The sequence below is a fragment of the Patiria miniata genome, unplaced genomic scaffold, assembly GCF_015706575.1.
Source record: "Patiria miniata isolate m_02_andy unplaced genomic scaffold, ASM1570657v1 HiC_scaffold_22, whole genome shotgun sequence".
NCBI lineage: Eukaryota > Metazoa > Echinodermata > Asteroidea > Valvatida > Asterinidae > Patiria > Patiria miniata.
This window is the reverse complement of record NW_024037061.1, coordinates 15,655,403-15,675,192: the sequence shown is the minus strand read 5'-3', so window position 1 is coordinate 15,675,192 and position 19,790 is coordinate 15,655,403. Positions and strand designations below refer to the sequence as shown.

Here is a 19,790-nt window from a genome sequence, read left to right as displayed (position 1 = left end):
TGCTATTCATAGTCACTCTTGGAGGACGACTGCATTAAGGAGTGCATCAGAATTATAAAATCATAGATGTCAGATGTCACAAGGACAGGCAAAAATGTGGACCCCAAATTTAAAGAATGACCCATTTGCATGCTTTTCCAAAGTAAAAGGTGACATGCAAATTGCCTGAAAAATCATTCACAAGCAAACGGCATGCATGCAGCAACCTGTGCAAAAAGTGGTGGCAAATCATTGGTTGGTGTTATCTGTGGCAAGGACATGTCGCAGCTTCAACTTTATATCTTTAATGCTTACATATGGTGACTGCAATTATTGAAATTTCACACATAGCTTGGAAAATCAAAACTGCTGCTATATATTTAAGTGACTGTTGCTAAAATATGTTACTGTTAGGTGAAGTTAATAGTTAATAAGGTATGGGGTATACCAGAGATTGTTTTCAATCATTTACAACTTTCACCCTCCCTCCCCCTAACGCCCCCCCCCCCACCAACGTCTCCCCCACACGCCCCAGCCCCCCAATTCCTCAAAGCAATCATAATGTTTTATTACTCAACATGTACATATAGCGCATGATCTGTCATAACTACGATGCTTCTTGCTCCACTACTGTAATTAATTTTGTATCTAGATGTAACAGAAAAGAACCACATAAATTGGTGTTAAAAAGTTGTAGAAATACATTGCAACATAATATTTTTTTAAGAGATGCAGCTGCTTCTGTTAACCATTCGTTAGACTGTACACTTTTGGAGATCCTGAATTCATGGGGGTGTAGGGAGAGTGTTTCTTGCCTTAGATGCTGCGTTGACTTACTACATTTTGTGATGTTTCACTAGTTACATGTAGTTGCTTAATTTGTTGCCTAACAGCACAACAAAAATTAAACGCATGGGCATCGCCAGGATTTTTTCTAGAGGGGGGGCAATGCACATTTTCCCCTCAAATCCCTGTACTTTTCGAGCATATTCTCAATTTATCATTTTTGAAGGTGGCAAGGGACCTTTGGCCCCTCCCTAACCCATTAAATTAACAGCCAAATGACTCTGCGCCTCTTTTACTTTTTGTTTTGCCCCTTTTTTTTCCCTGATTTTTTTTTTTTTTTTGGTGTGTGTGCTTTTCCGGGGGAAGGGGGGCCCCCTTGCGCATCCCCTCGCGATGCCCATGATGAAACGGACTGAAAATATGCTCATGTAAAACTGGCTGACATCTATTTGAAAAGATTGAAACCTATTTTTTTCCCCTGATTTTTTTTTTTTTTTGGTGTGTGTGCTTTTCCGGGGGAAGGGGGGCCCCCTTGCGCATCCCCTCGCGATGCCCATGATGAAACGGACTGAAAATATGCTCATGTAAAACTGGCTGACATCTATTTGAAAAGATTGAAACCTATTTTTTTCCCCTGATATTAATATGAACCTTTGTGAAGCTAGACTTGATAGTTCTCTTCATGAAGGCGTGTTGTCTTTGGCTTGTTTTTCCTGCTTCTACTTCCCCTTTCTCATCACTGCCTAGTGACTAATTTGACCATGAACTATCCTTTTAAGATCCTTCTCTGTGGTGAAACGGATGTCTTTTTTTTCCTGTGTAAATGGCCTCCCATGTGAGTTGAGTGATAATGACGATCATACTTGACCATGAAACAATAATGATTCCATGATGTTATCAACCAGGCAACAGTGCAGGCACATTTGGCTTGATGTAATGTGTGACCCGCACTATAAAAGAGGGTATTATGTAGCAAACAAGTGAAATGGAGTTATGGTTGGAAAGCCCGCAACGTAAGCTTTCATTTGGTATATAATCCCGTTCTGGAGATACGGTATGAGGTATTTGCATATTAATTACTTCCTTGGAGTTCGAATTACACAACTGAGAAGCCAGGTGTTGAAATAGCTGGTTCTGTTGTAGATGTGGGCACGATACACTCACAGTTATAGGGTTTTTTTTCACTTTATTCATCGAAATCTACATTTCTGTGATAAAGGTAATAGGTAATAAGATGTCATTCATGACGAAAAATGAAAATCACATTTTGACGAAATGTTCACCCTCTCAACCTTGAGCGGGCCATATACGATAATGCATAGCGCCATTAATACCCTTTTTTTTTTGAGCGGGTCACATATGGGTTTTAGTTCACTCGATTCAAATTTTCTCCAGATACCTGAAGAATTTGGGCATGTCCTTTCGTTTGCGCTATTACGTGTATTCAAGGTCTAACACATTTGTCAGTTTTATTGAGAAGCTAGCCTTCAGGAAGGGGAAAAAAATGCCTTACATGTACTAAATGACTTCAAAACTTTGTTTCGTTTCGTTTTTTTTGAATCATCACAAAAAAGATTAAATGAACCTGATTTATTTTCTTGAAAATACATTGAAGCTTATTTCTCTTGGCAATGATGAAATCTAAAACAAAATTAGTGGAACTTAAAACAAATGAAAAAAAAGTCGATAAAGGGCTAAAAGTTTCATCAAATCAAAAATGTCACACATGAAATCTGCTGAAAGGTGCCCCAGAATACAGAAGAAAACGTCAAGATGTAAAAAGTTTTACCCCTCTCTGTGCAACACGTGGGTCTCTCCCCCCCCCCCCCTAACGGTTCAGAGTTATGCCCTGTCCTTTCCCCAATCCTACACAATGTTTCGGTTAGATCCATTGCTGCACAAGATCATGTGGCCACTTCATACAGCGCGCCAGCCTCCTTATTAACCAAGGAAATCCCTTGAGATGCACAAACACTGTAACACAGAAATCGCACATTTGCAGTTTAACAGCCGCTGTCCCTGCTAATGCCATTCTGTCCTCACTCCAAGGGTACAAACATCCAGGTCCCAGATGTCGCATCATCGTAAACAAAAGTGGTTCTCGGTACTCAGCCATCACGTATTCAATTTGATGTGAAAAGGCTCTGTCGTAGCATAAAGCAAGGGTTGTACTTGTAGTGGGCGCGCATAGCCGGCATTTGTAATGGCGCCACATTGGCTGAGCAGCTTTGTCCTGGCAATCATTTATATTGACTTTACCGAACCTCGGCATTTTGAATCAATGCTCCCACAACAAATCAAACAATTGTTTGGCGTCCATTTGGGCTTTTTATGGGGATTTGGGCAATCATAGTAATTGATCTTTTTATAGCTCAATTTACAGGAATGACGAGACCCATGCATGTTCAGGAATATTCCAAAATTTGTTCATAAATGTTGTTTAGGTGTGCAGATGGTGTCAAAGGGAGTTAATTAGGATTTTTTGTGATTTATATGATTTAAACCATTTAAGATTGTCCATGCTTTTTCCGGACAACTGAGGGCACTGTTGCTGTGATGTCATTTCAGGAAGACACTGTGCAGTTTAGGGGTTTTCTGTTGAAATTGTGAACCCCAAACATTGCTAATTGACAACATTTGTAAGAACAGTTTGCTCATTGGTTACTGCAGTGTACTGACACAACAACAAATCACCAAAGAAAAGAAAATTCACAACAGCAAAATATCCAAAATTTTATCAACTTTTTTGTGCTGAAATAACTGTAAAGTTGAAATTTCTGTCCGGAATGACATCACAATTAAGCATGAATATGGAAATTTGCATTAGCGTACGTTGTAAAAACCAAAAAGGCACCAAAATACCCCTTGCAAATGGCAAAACAAAAATTGAAAATAGGTGATATGGGACACAAAGGTGTACTTTTAAGGATTGCATAAACAGTTTTATACAACACCTGAATAAATCCCCGTCATCTAATTGGTGGATCGTTGATCACATGTCATTGAATTATTCATACCAACGCACGGCGCGCGTGGCGCGCAGCACACAGTGCGATGGAAGTTCTGTTGCACGGTGAATAGAACTTCCATTGCAGGGTGTCACTGCTGCTGGGGGTGGCGCTGTTTCAAATCGAGATAAATTGAATATGATTGTTCTCAACCTGTTGAACAGTTTGCATTTATATAAACTTGATGAATTTGTCGAACTTTTCAGCAGTTTTGAACCTGAATAAATTGGCTATTAAAAGTCAACCAATCAGATGACAAGGATTTATTCAGGTGTTATATAAAACAAATAATGAATGTTTCACGTTCGTGCAATGGAAAGAATAATTTCATTCGGTGACAGATGAAATTTCCATTGCACTCGGCTTCGCCTCGTGGAATGGAACATTTCATCTGTCACGTCATGAAATTATTCTTACCATTGCACTCACAAACATTCATTATTTGTATAACATTGCATGGCCCTCTAATGCTGCATTGTGATGTGTATTTGGTGCTGGTCTTGTGTCTAACTGGAATATTTAAAGGGAGTGGTGTCCCTTGCCTGATTGTGATTACTGGCCAATGTATTGTAAAATGCCAAAAACAGCGTAGGAATTGGTCATGGAAAACCTAGTTTGTTTTCCTGGAAATGTCATGGAAAAATCGGTGAATATCATATTGAGATTTCTGTGGAACCCCGTTAAAAAATTGTAGGCATCTCTGAAAATCTTGGGCACATGAGGAAAATCAATCACATTTGATTACCTTTTCAACATTATTATTTCATTCCCTGCTCTCCCCACGCGCTTTATGATAAAATGTCTCATACTACTCCTGCATATGGTTATTACTGTGTTGCAGACATGGGCTTATAACTTATTTACAGCTTTTTGCAGGACGCATCTGCTTCAAATAAACAGCTTGATTTACTGCTACATTGTAGTTCCCATTGCATGTGCTACCAGTACTTGGTATAAAGTATTAATAAATTAATGAATAAAGCGCAGAAATTATGCAAATTGTCCGTACAAATAGGCCTAGACCCTCCTTAATGCTTTATTTAGTTCCAGAACCCATGCCCAGTGCTTTTCCTGCTACTAGCCTTATTCTACCGTATTTCACAAAGACGATGTCAGTATAACCAGTCACAAATGCATGCCAGCATTTGCTAATAAGTAGTACAACAAAAGAAGTCTCTGCACAAACTTCTCAGCAAATATAGAACAATCCCTTAAATGCTATCACTTGTATCACAAAGGCCTCCTGCCCGGTTCATACTCGGCGCGAAAGCGAAAGCAAGCGTGACTTTGTGACGTCATGGCAAATATTCGCGCTGCTAATTCGTAAAAGTTGAACATACTTCAACTCCGGCAAATTTCGCAGCGAACATTTCATGACATCAATTCGCTTTGCTTCGCTTCGCTTCGCTTCGCTTCGCTCCGCAATCGCATGAAGTATGAACCGACTTTAAGCAACGCGCTAGCTATTGTTCAGATAGTCAAGGGGGCCGCTTCATGTACAATAGTTGGTGCAATGCTTTCACCATTGATGGGGGCCTCGTGTGCATACAGTGATCATGGATTATTCTATTGGTTGGGAGTAACCTGGCATTGACGTATTTTGTGTCCATGTTTACTGTTAGATTTTAAATTTTGAAATCATACACTAGTCAGTTTTGAAGTCTGGACTCTCTGAGTCTGAATCATCGTCACTGCAGTTTTTACTTGAATCTGGATCACAAAATACGAGATCAAGCTGAACGTGAGTCCACGTTTCAGATCATTGATAAAAGTGCAGAGATGTCAGTGCACTGGGGGCTGGTCCAGCTGGCATATTTTTGTCAGCTGGGTAAACTTTGCTTCCGAGGCATCTGTAAAATAATCCAGATTATCTGGGACATCAAAACCACCCAAGGGAATTCTGCATTAATGTCTGTGTCTGGTTTTATGATGGAAAGTGTTTAAGATGTTGGAGATGGATGAGTGAGTTATAATTTTTTTTTTTGAAAGGGAGGAATATTTGGCTGGCGTTGGATAAATAAAAAGCTGCCTAATTGGCTTGAATGGCTTCGATATTTTCTTGGAAGACAGAAAAGTGAATACAAATGAGCCAAATCTATATTCAAACTGCACCTGTGCAAACAAGATTCCATGATATTTTCTTCAGGATAAATGCGGTTCTATGGGGACGGGGTAACCGAATCTGCACTCTGCAATTGTTCATGTTTTCTAAAAGAATGTGGGAACTTTCGTTCGCACAAAAGTTGGGCCATACAAAATACCGCGAACGGTTTGTCCGGATAGGAAAATCGTCATTTCTTGATGTGCGTATGCATGCACAGCTAGAATAATGAACCGTCTTATTGTTTCTGTTAGTTTTGAACGACTCTCATTAAAACTCCTGATCCAGTGCATTTAGTTCTAAGAGGTGTTACTTGCCCTTTTTGTTTTTGTTTTTTGTTTTGGGTGTGTTTAACACAAGTACTGTTTCGGTTGTTGTAATGGAGTCAATCACAAGTATGGTCATATAAGGGGGGAAGAACAACATTTGACAAATGAATACCATTGCGTAACTGGCTGTGCATCCGAACCGAGTACCCGACCGTTGTTGTCAGGAACCGGTTCCAGATTATGGGATCTGGAAAACGTAACCAACTTTACAAATAACTAAGTAACTTCTCAGACAATGAAAAAGAAAGGTTTTGGATGTCATTTGTGCTGAATTTTCAAAATGAAAACCAGGCAACATGGGAAAACAAACCATGTTTCGCGTTTATGACGCTCGCGAAAGTTGCAGTTTACACCGTAAAGCTACTAGCTCACTGTACACACTTGTATCCAGGGTGACCGTTTTAGCTGATTTTCGGCTAACTTTGACAGAAAATTTGTAAAAAAAAAACGAGTTTGACAGAAAATTTGACAGAATGAATTTTTTGGGCAGATTTCTGGCAGATTTCTGCAAAAATGGTTATTTGACAGAAAAACAGCAAATTTGAACAAAAAAAGTGTACATTTGTTTTAAAAAAGCTTCAATCCTTTCAAACAAACCCATGCATAAAGGGGCAGGTTGGCTGGTCTAGGTGCTGAGGTTTACTGGGAAACGGACTTCGTCGTGGCCGGATCCGCGTTTTGCCCGAAATTTACCAATATCATAACATTTTTATGTGACTATAGATTGTTTATAATGTAATTTGAACCTTAATTAAGGCAATACTACCAATCTGCATGTGAGTTTAAGTGTTTATAGTGTATTTCGAATAATTCTGGGGAATTTGGCAGATTTTTGATAAATCTGACAGATTTTTGATGTGCATTTAGCAGAATTTGGCTCTGACCTTACGGTCACCTTGCTTGTATCTTGCTGTAATGACACACTGATACTAACCGTAAAGGCACGCCCACTACCATTGCCACCGATCATAATCATTGCAATAGCTTTTCACTTGATCTGGGAACAAAATGATTGCAGGCTTGTGATGACTTTGTTACAACTCTGGTTCACATCATACCATTATTTTTGTTTTCATAGGACTCAACTGAGTATAGTGACCAAGGGACTAGCATGCAGACAAAGTCCATGCTGTAGCCAAGTCTGGGGCCAGCAGGGCAGAAAGTCAGCACACAGCATTACAGGGGATAAAGGTGCTAAGTCCCTAAATTTTGAAATTGACGGTAAATTGTGGCAGTTTTGCAAACCCTTACCGACTCCTAATAGAACGCATACCCACTAGAACGCACCCCCACCCTAAGCTTTTGTAGCACCTCCCCACTAATGCAGCTTTGGTTCGCTAAAAAAAAAGCACAGGCAGAGGTTTTGGGGAAGATTCCCTACCAACTTTTAGAAATGTATTATTTTGACATGCTCAAACCTCCCCACCCCCCCCCCCCAAAAAAATTTAAAAAAATAAAAGCGACTATAGATGTACCAGCTGTATGCGTAAAATGTACAGAGAAAACATGGACCACATGCAAATTAATATAGTGTCTTCGGGGATTAGCCCCCCCCCCCCCCCCCAATTCCAAACGCAAAGTTGTCAGGTGGAAAATATTTCCAGTGGGAAAACTTTCAAAATTTGAAATCTTAAAAAAATATTCTGTGCCACTGAAATGCCAAACTGTAGTACGGCAGATAGGTGATGGGATTGTGCCTGTGATGATACAAGCATGGCATTTGGCACACAGTCAGAGTATGTCATGAGAAAGATAGTTTGGCTATTCATAAGGCCATTGCAGAATGGTCCTTTGAAAGAGTTGAATAACAGGCAATGGCAGCCATTTTGAAAATTTTGAAAATTGTTAGTTATTCTACCTATATTTTTGCAAAGGACAAAACTGCGATAGCCAAATATCTTTCTCAAGACGTACTCTGACTGTGGGCCAAATGCCTTGCTTGTATCATCAAAGGCACATGTCCCCCAAATAGTTCCCCTATCTGCCCCACTAAACCGTCTGCAGCCTTGTGTGACAGCTGTCAAAGTTTCATGCAACATGCATTGTCACTGTTGTCCATTTTTACAGAAAGGCTTTTACCGGCCTTCCTTTTTCCATATAGCATATTTTTTGTATACATTTCTAGCTTGTCAACCCGGGTTTTTTTCCATGAAAGAGTCATTAACCAGCAGCATTATTGGGGCCAAATCTTGTGCCATGCATTATTTGCAGTAACAATTTGTTTGAAGTGCCGCTCATTTCTCTGCATTAACGAGCATGGTGTTTTGAAGGGCCTGTCCCTCGTTAACGAGACAGGATTTCACTGGGAGTTGTGTACCATGCAATTTAGCGGGAGCGACGTACTGAAAATACTTAAGTGGTTCCTTGAATTGATGATGATCGCCGTTTCTGCGAGGGACTTTCCCTAATTTGTGGGAAAGGGTGGACCATTTTTGATTAATTCTAGAAATTGTTGCATGGGCTGTTCTGTTTTTGTTCAGTTACAAAAGAAATGGCTCTTTTTGGGCGGGGTTTTTAACAGTTCATAAAAAAAGTGTCTTCTGTTAAAACGATAATATTTTGGCTTTTCTGCAAGCTTGTTATATGTGTTATATACTCAGTACTAATGTAGTGCGAGTCCCCTTTTCTCTTCTGCCTGTGATGTAAAAAAAAAAATGAACTCTGTGCACAAAGTAGTTGAACTACTCAAACGCACCCAATATAACCATTGTGGGGGTACTTTTGCACTCATACTCGACTACTACATGTCCATGTACCTGCATAAACTCACACTCGGGCTCATCACAAATACAACTTCAGCAAATAACAAGTTGGCTTGCTTGTTTCTAAAATATATATTTTTTTAGAAAAAAACGATCCTGACTTCACATCACATCACGAAGAACAAAGGATGCCAAAGACGTTTGGGATTCTTTCATGTTTGGTCGACAGAGTTAGCGTGAATAGATTTTTGGCTGCTGCTTATATTTGTTTCAAGTGCATGGAATTGCAAAAAAAACCTTATTAAAGACACCTTCATTGTGAAGTATTAGTTTTAGAAGCTCATATGTACATGTAGTACACATGTAGTCATGTACATATATGTATGCACAATTGTGTGTACGTGTTCTACATAAGCGTCAAGGACCGAAACACAAAGGGAGAACAACAGATCTCTTCAGTCCTCGGGAGTTGGGTCTTTTGTTGGCAGAGTTGTAATGACTCGAGTCAATGACTCGACTCGAGTCCGACTCGAGTCACATTTTTTGGCGACTCGACTCGACTCGAGTCCCGACGGGTAAATGACTCGACTCGACTCGAGTCACTGCGAGCAAATGACTCGACTCGACTCGAGTCCCTCATCAGAATGACTCGACTCGACTCGAGGAAGGCTAATAAGACTCGAGTCCCAAAATAAAAGCAAAACTTACTTGCGAAAAATATTTGCAATGACTTACGCTGCGCCGTTCGCGTTGCCAGTTTTTGTTCACGTCACGTTAATGTTTGCGAATAATGTACGTTTATATACAGCGGCAGTCTGTTTCCTTCCTCCATAATGAAACAACAAACATACACCGTGTCGCGGACTCCCACCTTGTGGTTCTATAGCATGTAATGCTAAACCCGGAACCAGACTTAAAACGCATTTCTCAATCCGTGGTTTCATCATTGGTTTCGGGCGATTTTGAAGTTCTTGGTGGAACGCTGGCTAGATTCATGTCCCGATTTCACACAAAAAAATGGATACGGACGGGCCCACCTTTAAATAATCAGAAACAGTTTTGTATAATGCAATTAGGTTTTAACGTTGTCAGCGATCAGCGAACAACAAAATCTAGACCCGAAGCCAAACCGGTTATAAGACCGAAGTTTCACATCTTCTTATCTGTGACGTGAGCTAGCAATGGAAACTGTTGGTTGGGTACCATACAGCATACTTTATGTCTTTGGATTTCCGTAATAGACTGGTGCCTTGTATTCTTTCTCTCTTGTGTTTGTTGCTTTTTATTGTAATTTAGTGTTCAAATATTTGTGACTCGAATTGACTCGAGCTAAATACTTGACTCGACTCGACTCGACTCGACCACACTCTGTGACTCGACTCGACTCGACTCGACCTTGTTGACCTAATGACTCGACTCGACTCGAGTCACTTCTTTAAAATGACTCGACTCGACTCGAGTCACAAAAAACAGTGACTCGTTACAACTCTGTTTGTTGGAAACGGTCCTCCGTAGTAAGTTTGTGTGCTTAGTCTAGGGAAGAGTGTTATATTACAGGGACAAAGGGAAACACAAAGCATTGTCCTCGAGTATAGTAAAACAAAAGTGTATGAATAGGTTTATCGTGTAAATCGAGGACACACGCGTGACACGTGCAACATCATCGATGAATAAGCCATTTGCGAGTAACCTATACCCCGTGGGATTTACATTTGAAAAACGTCTGGTACAATGACTTGCTCAGAATGCTTGGCACATTTTAACTTTGAATTCTCCAGACCAAAGACACTGTTGCTAATCACAAGATTCGGGGCAAGCTCTTGCATAGTTACGTAAGAGACGCTCAGCACCAATACATCGTTCACAATGGGTGAGAATGGCACAAAGACACCAGACCATGCCGGAGCTGGGGGTTGCTAGCATAAGGCTTGCCCCGAATCACGTGATATAGTAACAGTCTCTTTGGTCGGGAGAATGCTAGGTTAAAACGTGCAAAGCATTGTATTAAGTCAGCGTTCCAGATTTTATTCAAATTTAACTCGCAAATGGCTTATTGAGGACAGGAACCAAATCGAGGACTCCTTGGTTAGAAAACATGTACAAAACCAATGAGAGCTGTTGTGAAAAAGTTAGAGTATAAACAAAGGAAAAGGGAAGAGGAACAATAGAAAATCCTTAATTTAAACCATAAACAAACGTGCTAGTACATGCTTGTGTGTTAAATTTATTACCCGGTTGCATATAGTGTCAATTATGTATCCTCATCAGAGTCTTGCTGCACATAATTCATGTCATATGCATGGCCTGTTCCTGCTGTCGTTACTGTCACGCCACCCTGTAATAGATTCTTTTTTACTTCCATCGCGATACATGTATCCTTAATTACATAAAGCAATTCCCAGAATGGACTAATTAAGTTGTTGTGCGGGACTGTCCCCAATTACAGCCTTTTTTCTTCCATTCACTTAGTCGGTAATTGGATCATTTATTGTAAGGCGACATGTGTGTACAAAATGTGCAGTATGGCCCTGAAGCAAATTTACGCTTTGGGCATTAAATTGTGTTACAGTAAACGCAAAGGAAAAACAGTGTTCTCTTCTGGTGAACGGGGCATGGGCGTCGCACGACCTAAAGCCAATTACACGCCGAAAAGGGAATCAAAACAAAAAAAAACAAAAGGAAAAAGAGGTGCAAGCCATATTGCTGTTAATTTGATGGGGATGGGGGGGGGGGGGGAGGGCAAATGTTCCCCTGCCCACACTCGGAAAAATGATAAATTGAGAAGATATGTTGGAAAAGGTAAGGACTTTTGGGGAAAATGTGCTTTGCCCCCCCCCCCCTCCCCCTGGAAAAAAATCTTGGCGACGCCCATGTAAAGGGACATTACGGCCTGAAATCCCCCAAAATTTCATGTTTTGGAATGTTTACTTATCCTATTTCAAAGGTCTGGGTGAAAGGGAACAGACCCAATGTCTTACCGTTCCCAAGAAAAGAAAAAAAACCTTGTTGTTTACATCGGACGCAACGGACAGTTTGTAGAATACCCTTAAACTTACTATTTCAAGTCGTGTCTATTCAATGCACCGTACACGTTGTGTGTGTGTGGTACATAATAAACACGGCATCAATACACAAATGATGTTTCTTTACTCGTCCGCAGAATGTGAACCAGTGTGCCGCTGGATCACAACTAGCCTTCAGCGTGCTCAATTTTTCCGAGACCAAATTTTGACCCCCGAAATTCACTATCGCATGGTTCTCGCAAGAATAGCACAGAATGCCCAAATTTTAAAGAATGGTTGCGTAGATGTTTATATTTTACTTTTAACTGCTTGTCGGGGTGCTTCCCGATCTTTAACGATCTTTCACCGAGCAAACAGAATCATCCCGAGGCAGTCAAGAACCATCCCCGATTTACTCAAGAATTGCTCTTCGTGGCGATTCGGCTTAAAATCGGGAATGTGTGAACCTATAGCCTTACACGCTGTCATATAAATCACACAATGAAGGGCTTGGGCGCAGCAATGCAACTGTTCTTCGAAGAGCTGAGTTGAGGGTGGAGCACAAGTGTTTTGAATACAGAATAGCCAAATGAGGCTTATGATGCTGTGGACATGGTTGAGTATCAACAAAAATTATTCCTGAGAGCTCGCAGAGTCCTACATCCTGATTTTGTCCTCTAAAAGTCCTACTTTTGTCCCTTTTTTTTGGGGGGGGGGGGATTTTGATCCAACCGTTCTACTTTTTCACCTGGGTTTGTCTGAAATCCTGTGATTTAATTATGTTTGAATTGGTCAAGGTTGGGGATGGTGATTTTTCCACATCGAAAGCACCTGCTGCCAGCTGCTATCAATTATGCAAAATATTTTCGTCCCTCTGGTCAACTGTCAGCTGTATTGGTTCAAAGACACTGGCAAATATATTGTGATAACTATTTAATTGCAAAGGCAGAATTAGGATTCAGTGCCGGGCATTGGCATTTCAACATTCTATAGACATGCACGATGGAAGAGACGGTGGATTGCCATAGAGATTGGAAATTCTGGTCGGATATTGGGCGACCGTTGGCAAATATTTGTCCAAACAACAGCAAAGGATGCGCTCCATCAAATCTTGTTACGAAGCACATTCTGTGAACTGAAAGATTGCGTCCTGATTTGCATGGGACAATTTGTATTCCTCCATGATGGGACAGTGCATGTATGCATTGTGCTGTTCAATGTGTCTCATTCTCCAATTACTATCTGTCCATGGCGCGTTCCATTGGATCCAATATGGACCCAAGTCCATTTTTCTCTAGAGGGGGACTGAATGGTTTTTTTTGTAACAATTAAAAGCTCAATTTTGTCTCCCCCAAAAGTCTAGGGGGGGGGGGGGGGGGGTTGCAAGGCACAGGCCTCCAGTTGTGACCTGCCCACCAGACCCCTCCCTCCCCCCCCCCCCCAATGCTGCCATACTAGACAAATCTCGGGGTTGATGCGGGGTTGAAAACCTGCGGCATTTCACACTTGAAAATGTTCAACCCTGCGCCAACCCTGCATCAACCCTGAGATTGATTTCACCCCAGGTTGAACTCAACCCTGCTTCAGACCAGGTTTGAGATTTTTAACCGGGGTTGAAGATCTCGCCAAGGTTCAAAACAGTAGTAACCGAGCGAAAAATTAGCTTGGTTTGCACAAAATAAGTGTGAAACGTTGAGGATTGAACATGGGGTTGAAAACTAAAAAAACTCAACCCAGGGCCGCCCTGGGTTTATTCAGGGTTGAGTTCCCGGGTTGAGAGGCTGTTGTGTGAAAAGGCCTAAAGTTATGCCACTGTGCGGAAAACTCCAAAGTTTGCACATTTAGCAGGTATTACATGTTACGTGTATCTCTGAAACATGTTACTCCAGGTCAATGGCCATTCGTGTACTGTGGAATCTTTCTTTCCAATCGCCTTTTGCTGTTCATCAAGCTTTCACCACATAGCTTATGTATCCATCTTCCTGAGCCCACAACATTCATTAAAAAAAAACTAGAAAAAGACAGAGTCAATTTCCTGTAATCATGTAGTTAATCTGACATAAAATGTTCAGGAGTCTAATGTTACCTTAATTTGACACTTTTGAAAGCTTTTCTGATCCGTTCCAGATGGACTGTTTTACGATTGATGATTGATTAGCTGCAATACGATGAATGTCGAAATTACCGGACTAATCTTGCAGATGGATTCATTAGGTCTCTCTTGATTCTTTGAATTTCTCCCCCCGTTGTTTGTTTGTATACATGTACGTGCTTATTATGACCAATTTTATTTCCCCTTTTTTGGAATTATTTGAGTTGTGAAGATTTAAGGTTTTAATCTGTACTTCTAGGAAGTGGGGTCCGCTCATAAGTCCGACGCCTCATAGGTCCGACGCCTCATAAGTCCGACAAAATCGCATCCCCAACCAAATAAAGGTCCATAAGTCCGACGTCTCATAAGTGCGACGCCTCATAAGTCCGTCGCCTCATAGCTCCGATGCCTCGTAGGTCAGACAAATTAAAAGCCTCATTTTTCTGACGTCGGACTAATGAGGCGTCGGACTTATGAGGCGTCAGACCTAGGCGTCAGACCTATGAGGCGGAATAAATAAATGTTATGCCTCATAAGTCTGACGCCTCATAAGTCCGAAATTTCGGACTTATGAGGCGTCGGACTTCTGATACGGCCCCTAGGAAGTTACCAACTTTTCTTTCTTTTAATTCCCTTTGTCTTTAAATTTCAGAAACTATTACCTTAACTGTTTTTCTTTTAGTGAGTTTCATTGCTAATCCTGGCACCTCATAAGATCAGTGCTGATCCACTAAAAAGATATAAAGAATATCGGAACACATTTCAGGGACAAAAAAATCCCTGATTTAAATCCACTAGTACCGACACTGCAGGGACAAAAAAAATCCCTAATTAAAAGTACACTGCATAGGGATATCAGTTATCACATTTTGCAACACGTGTGCCAACTTTGAGATGAGCTAGAAACCAAACCAAAATTATTATACCCCCAATTTTTGGATATTTTGTAGAAAACATGTTTGGGGTTTAATTTTCATCCAAGTCCGTTTCAAGGTCACTTGATCCACAAGGTTAAATTCAAGGTCAAAGTAAAGGTGCAAAGGTCATTATACATGTACTTCAAATAACCCCGACATGAAAAATAATGAGAGGTTTTGTTGCTTGGCCTAGGGCTGTCGGTGTTCGAATAATTTAGTATTCAAATTTTATTCGGTCAAGCGCACTTTCGAATAATCGTCGATTATTCAAAAGTACGCTTGACCGAATATTCAAATATTTGAAACTCGCCGATCAAGTTTTACACACGCCAGCTGCAGCTGCCTTCCTCGCTGGTCAAAAGTTGCATACAAAGTGTGCTGTTCAAATTTAAATGCGGCGATGGTTATAATGGGCCATCAGTACTAGATAACTGTTAAAGGGAAGATACAACATTTGCAAACATCACAAAACGAAATGATCAAATAATCACGAAAAACCTTGCTGGATTGTTAGGGAATGACAGTCTAAAGCATCCTGTAAAAGCGTGGCCCCCTGGTGTGCTGACACTTTCAAGAAAAATTGTATTTTTCCAACGCTGGTCAGCTGACCAGCGTTGGAGAAAACTGGCTTTTTTCAAAAACTGCTACCTTTTCCTAATTAGTTATTCCGCATTTTCTTTACATTTGATTACACACTTGTGAAGGGGTACAAGCCTTCTAGACTGATTCTCTGACCTTATAATTCCCCAAAGTCTATAATTGCTCCGATTCATCTTAAGTGGGGTCAGGGAACCAGACTACAAGAACATGATACGTATAGGTTTCCTTGGTTTTTCCAGCATCTACAAGCCCAAAACGTGAAGCAAGTCATTTTAAAAATGTTTGCTATAACTGTCTCCAAATACATTCATATCTGAAAATTGCAGCAAAAGCAAATGTTGTACATTCCCTTTTATAAGAGACTTTAACCAGCTGAAAGAATGGGACCAATAAATAGGTGTCAGACAAAAAAGATAACGTAGTGGCATATGACAATAAAAAAAATGATTAAAGTAACATCACAGTCGTGTGTGCACGTGCATCATTTTGAATATTCCACCTGGCAAATGCTATTTGAATATTCGGTTGGAGATCGAATATTTGAATATTCGGTATATTGGGGACAGCCCTAGCTTGGTCATAATGATGTTAAATTTGTCCTGATTGCAGCTTACTTTGTAAATCTGATTAATTGGCATAACTGTCATAGTTTGTTACATGTATACCAAGCATATTTTATAAAACTGATAAAAGTCCTTCAACCTCCAATACAGGAAAGGTCACATAACTGCCGACCTTCACAGTTAGGCATAGCTGCTAATTGCAGGAGCCTAAATATAAATATATATATATGTGATATGGACACCAGTCTGTCACTGGCCCCCAGCTGTGAGGCACGCACCCCCCTGATTGGTTGGATTGAAAGGACTTGGGTTGTGTGTAGGCCAGCTGTTTAAGGCAGGAGCATTTCTGGTATGTGACAGCTAAGTGTTTCTGGGTAATTAGCGTCTTAAGACAACATCGAGGCCAGAACTCCGCATCACGGAGGTTGAACTTAGGGTCAGACATTGGGCATTAAAGGCATATATCCCATTTGCATTATCTTTAAAGTAACTTAACAAATTATTATTAAAACCTGGCTTACTTGGATTAAAGATCATCTTGTACCATGGGCATCAATCCTGGGGGTGGGGGGGGGGGGGGGGAGAGACAGGGGGACATGTTCCCCCCCCACACCTTTTTGAAGGATGGGGGACACAATATCAAATGTCCCCCCTCCCCCCCTCCCCGGATTTTTGAACTCGTGTCTCATACAGGACCCTATGTATCACATGTATCTTTTGCTAAGAAAATATTGGTTAAAGTGGTAAGAAATTGCCTCAGATTGTACCACAGCATTTAGAATCCAACATTTTCCAGGGCCCTTATTAGCGGGCCCTGAACCCTACGCCTTTAGCTGAGAATATAATAACTTATCCAGTGATTTCAACCTCGAAAATGATATCTAAATTTGTCTCTTTTGCTAAGAAAATATTGGTCAATAGAGTGGTCAGAAATTGCCTCAGATTGCACCAAAGAGCATCTGGTTTTAGAATCAATTTTTTCGGGGCCCTTAAAAGCAAAAATTCTTATCTTTTGCTAAGAAAATATTGGTTAAAGCGTGGAGGAAAGTGGTCAGAAATTGCCTCAGATCATACCACAGAGAATCTAGAATCCAAATGTTTTTTTTTTCGGGGCCCTTAAGCGGTCCCCGAACCCCACACCGTAAGGGCTTCGTGCTTGACGCTCGCATCAGTTCTGATCAAGGTATGTCCCCCCCTCCCCCCACTTTTGAAAGCGATTGATGCCCCAGTCTGGTACTAAACATCCCATGAAATCATTCCGTCTGGCAATGGCTTGCTGTCGTTTAGAAGAAATCAAGAAATGTAGGTGATTTCCGCCGATCAGCCAATTGACTGATTTTCGGAAATAAACATTCTATCTATAGACAACATTGTATTTTGTGATCAAAAGGCAGCCTTTTGATCACAAAATACGTCTCAGGCGTTAGGCGTCTCAGTAATGGATCACCGGTCATTGACATAAGTTCCGCATGGACACATTTCATGTCTTACAGCGCTAGCTAATGAAAAAATGGAACATTAGGTCTGATTTACGGGCCAGTGATAACGCGGCTATGCCAGCAAACTGTGTAATTCATTTTGCAAGTGTTTACCCCATCAAAATTGATTACTCAAGTCAAGGCATTATTACAAAACATGCGTATTGAACTCCAGAAATGTCAACTTAAGGCCAAAAAAAAAAGTCTCCGGTTTCTGGTATGGAGCTTGCCCAAAAAGTGATGCGGCGACGCGGCTTTTTTTTTTTTTTTACCTGATTTTTTTGCTTCAAATGTGTGCTGATGACTGCAAATGGTGCCCGACTAAACTTAGTGCAAATATATGGGAGTCCAGAGAGGCCACATAAAGCTTATTCTCGAGCATAACCCAATCTAAAAACACGTTAAAATTGTGCAGCAGCAGTATTCCAGTCAAACCAGTGAGTTTGGCGGTTTTGGGACATCATCTTTCATTAAAAAAAAAACTTTTTTATTTTGCCGACGCGCATGGCTACGGCGACGCGCGCGCATACCAGAAACCGGAGACTTTTTTTTTTTGACCTAAGCTGTACAGCTGCATTTCTGGGATTGGCCTTTTCATCACTTTGGCTGGGGATGGTTGAGTTATCAGTGGCATAATCCGTGTCAAAAAGTGGGGGGGGGGGAACCAAAATTCAAAAATAGCCGGCTATGGACATCCAAAAGTTTTTTGGGGGGTGGGGGGTGAGGGTGGGTAGGGCGCTAGGGGCGCTGTTCATGATACAGATGTACATACATACTAACGTGCCATAACATCCAAACGGCACATTTAAAGTTTCATACTTTTCCTCTGTTTTCAGTGCTTTTTAATACATTTTGGTTGTTGAAACGTTCCAAACATACCTCAAAATCTGATTTTTTTTCCCTACAAGAAAGTGGGGGGGGGGGGATAATCAAATGGCCCTCCCTCCTTATCAACAAAAGGAGGGATATATATGCCCCCCCCCCCCCATCCAAATTTATGCCCCTGTGAGTCATTCTATAAATGTAGGGTTCACAGTGTTACATTTTTTGGGTCCCTGTTACCCTGGTGCTTTGTTATGTACCATTCAAGTATCATTAAGAATGACTTCATTCTTAATGATACTTGAAGGTAGTTTGGGCAGTAAAAAAGGTGGACCCAAAATTTTAAGAGAGACCCAGTTACTTTAACTAAATTCACATCCTGTCTGTAACATTTCTTTTCATCTGATATTTCTCTCAGTAATTCTACCCAAAGCTCATTGAATGCCATTCCTCTGAAACGACTGATCCGTTTGAAGATGTGAGTTAAAGTCACTCATGATTTTTGAATGTAATAAAATTGAGACTTTTGTGTGTCAATTTTATTTGCAGAATTCGCGTCTCCAGCTCCGCTGCGTCGGGCTCGTATTTTCCAGGGCGCCTTCCAAGGGGCTCATCTATCTGGCAGTAAGACAAGTAGCATGAGTAGCATCCTGAAACCCTCACCGGTTCCCCGCAGGCCGGTACCCGGCAGCAACAACGCCACAGCCGCCACCAACGCCTCGGAGGACAAAACAAACCACAACACTATCTGGCTCCGAAAGTTGGCCAGCAACGGAAACGCCGTCAATCATTTCCAGGACGATTCAAGCGACGAGGAGGAAGTGTTCGCCTCGGACGCGTTACTGAGACGGAGCAACAGCGAAGCCGACAAGGACGGGTTGGAGAGGCGGCATTTTGAGCTCGCGCCCAGGCCTGGGGGCCGACTCCGATACCGCTCAGATCCCGGCAAGAGCCAATCAAGACAGCCGCTTTCGAACAGACTCAAACAACGGGAGCCTGCACAGCAGGTCATCACTGACCAACACTGGGAGCCGGACGCAAAGGCAAGGAGAGCACTGCTCGGACAGTCAACAATAGTATGACCCATGAAACAGCGCCCTCAGTTGATTTTACGTTACAAGCTGCAGGCAGCATTGCTTATTTTGTTTACATCTTGCCTTTTTAAAGAAAAGCTTTTTAATTGACTCTGGTAGTATTTAATAGAACTAAATGATCATTTTTAACATTATTTATTCTTTAAATTGACAAATGAAATGGAAGTAATCATCTTTTAAAAAAACTTCTTAAAGCCTTGGTCACAAAGTAAAAATCAACCAAGAGATATTAAATGTCCTGATTTGGGCGATCCAGGCAATAATTCAATGTCGATAGTTTTCTACAATATTATTATTATTATTATTATTAATCATTT

At 41.1% G+C, this 19,790-nt stretch overlaps 1 protein-coding gene across 2 annotated transcripts in view; it reads left to right on the top strand.

The window, feature by feature from the left end:
- Positions 1-19,790, top strand: part of LOC119730399 (histamine H2 receptor-like) — a 56,682-nt gene extending 36,892 nt beyond the window's left edge. The window contains exons 5-6 of one of the 2 annotated variants that reach the window (XM_038203273.1): positions 7,282-7,394; positions 18,929-19,790. In XM_038203273.1, coding sequence (XP_038059201.1) covers positions 7,282-7,394; positions 18,929-19,461 — 646 coding nt within the window. In that variant the 3' untranslated portion in view covers positions 19,462-19,790. The remainder of the gene's footprint in view (positions 1-7,281; positions 7,395-18,928) is intronic. The other variant, XM_038203274.1, reaches the window with a different exon arrangement.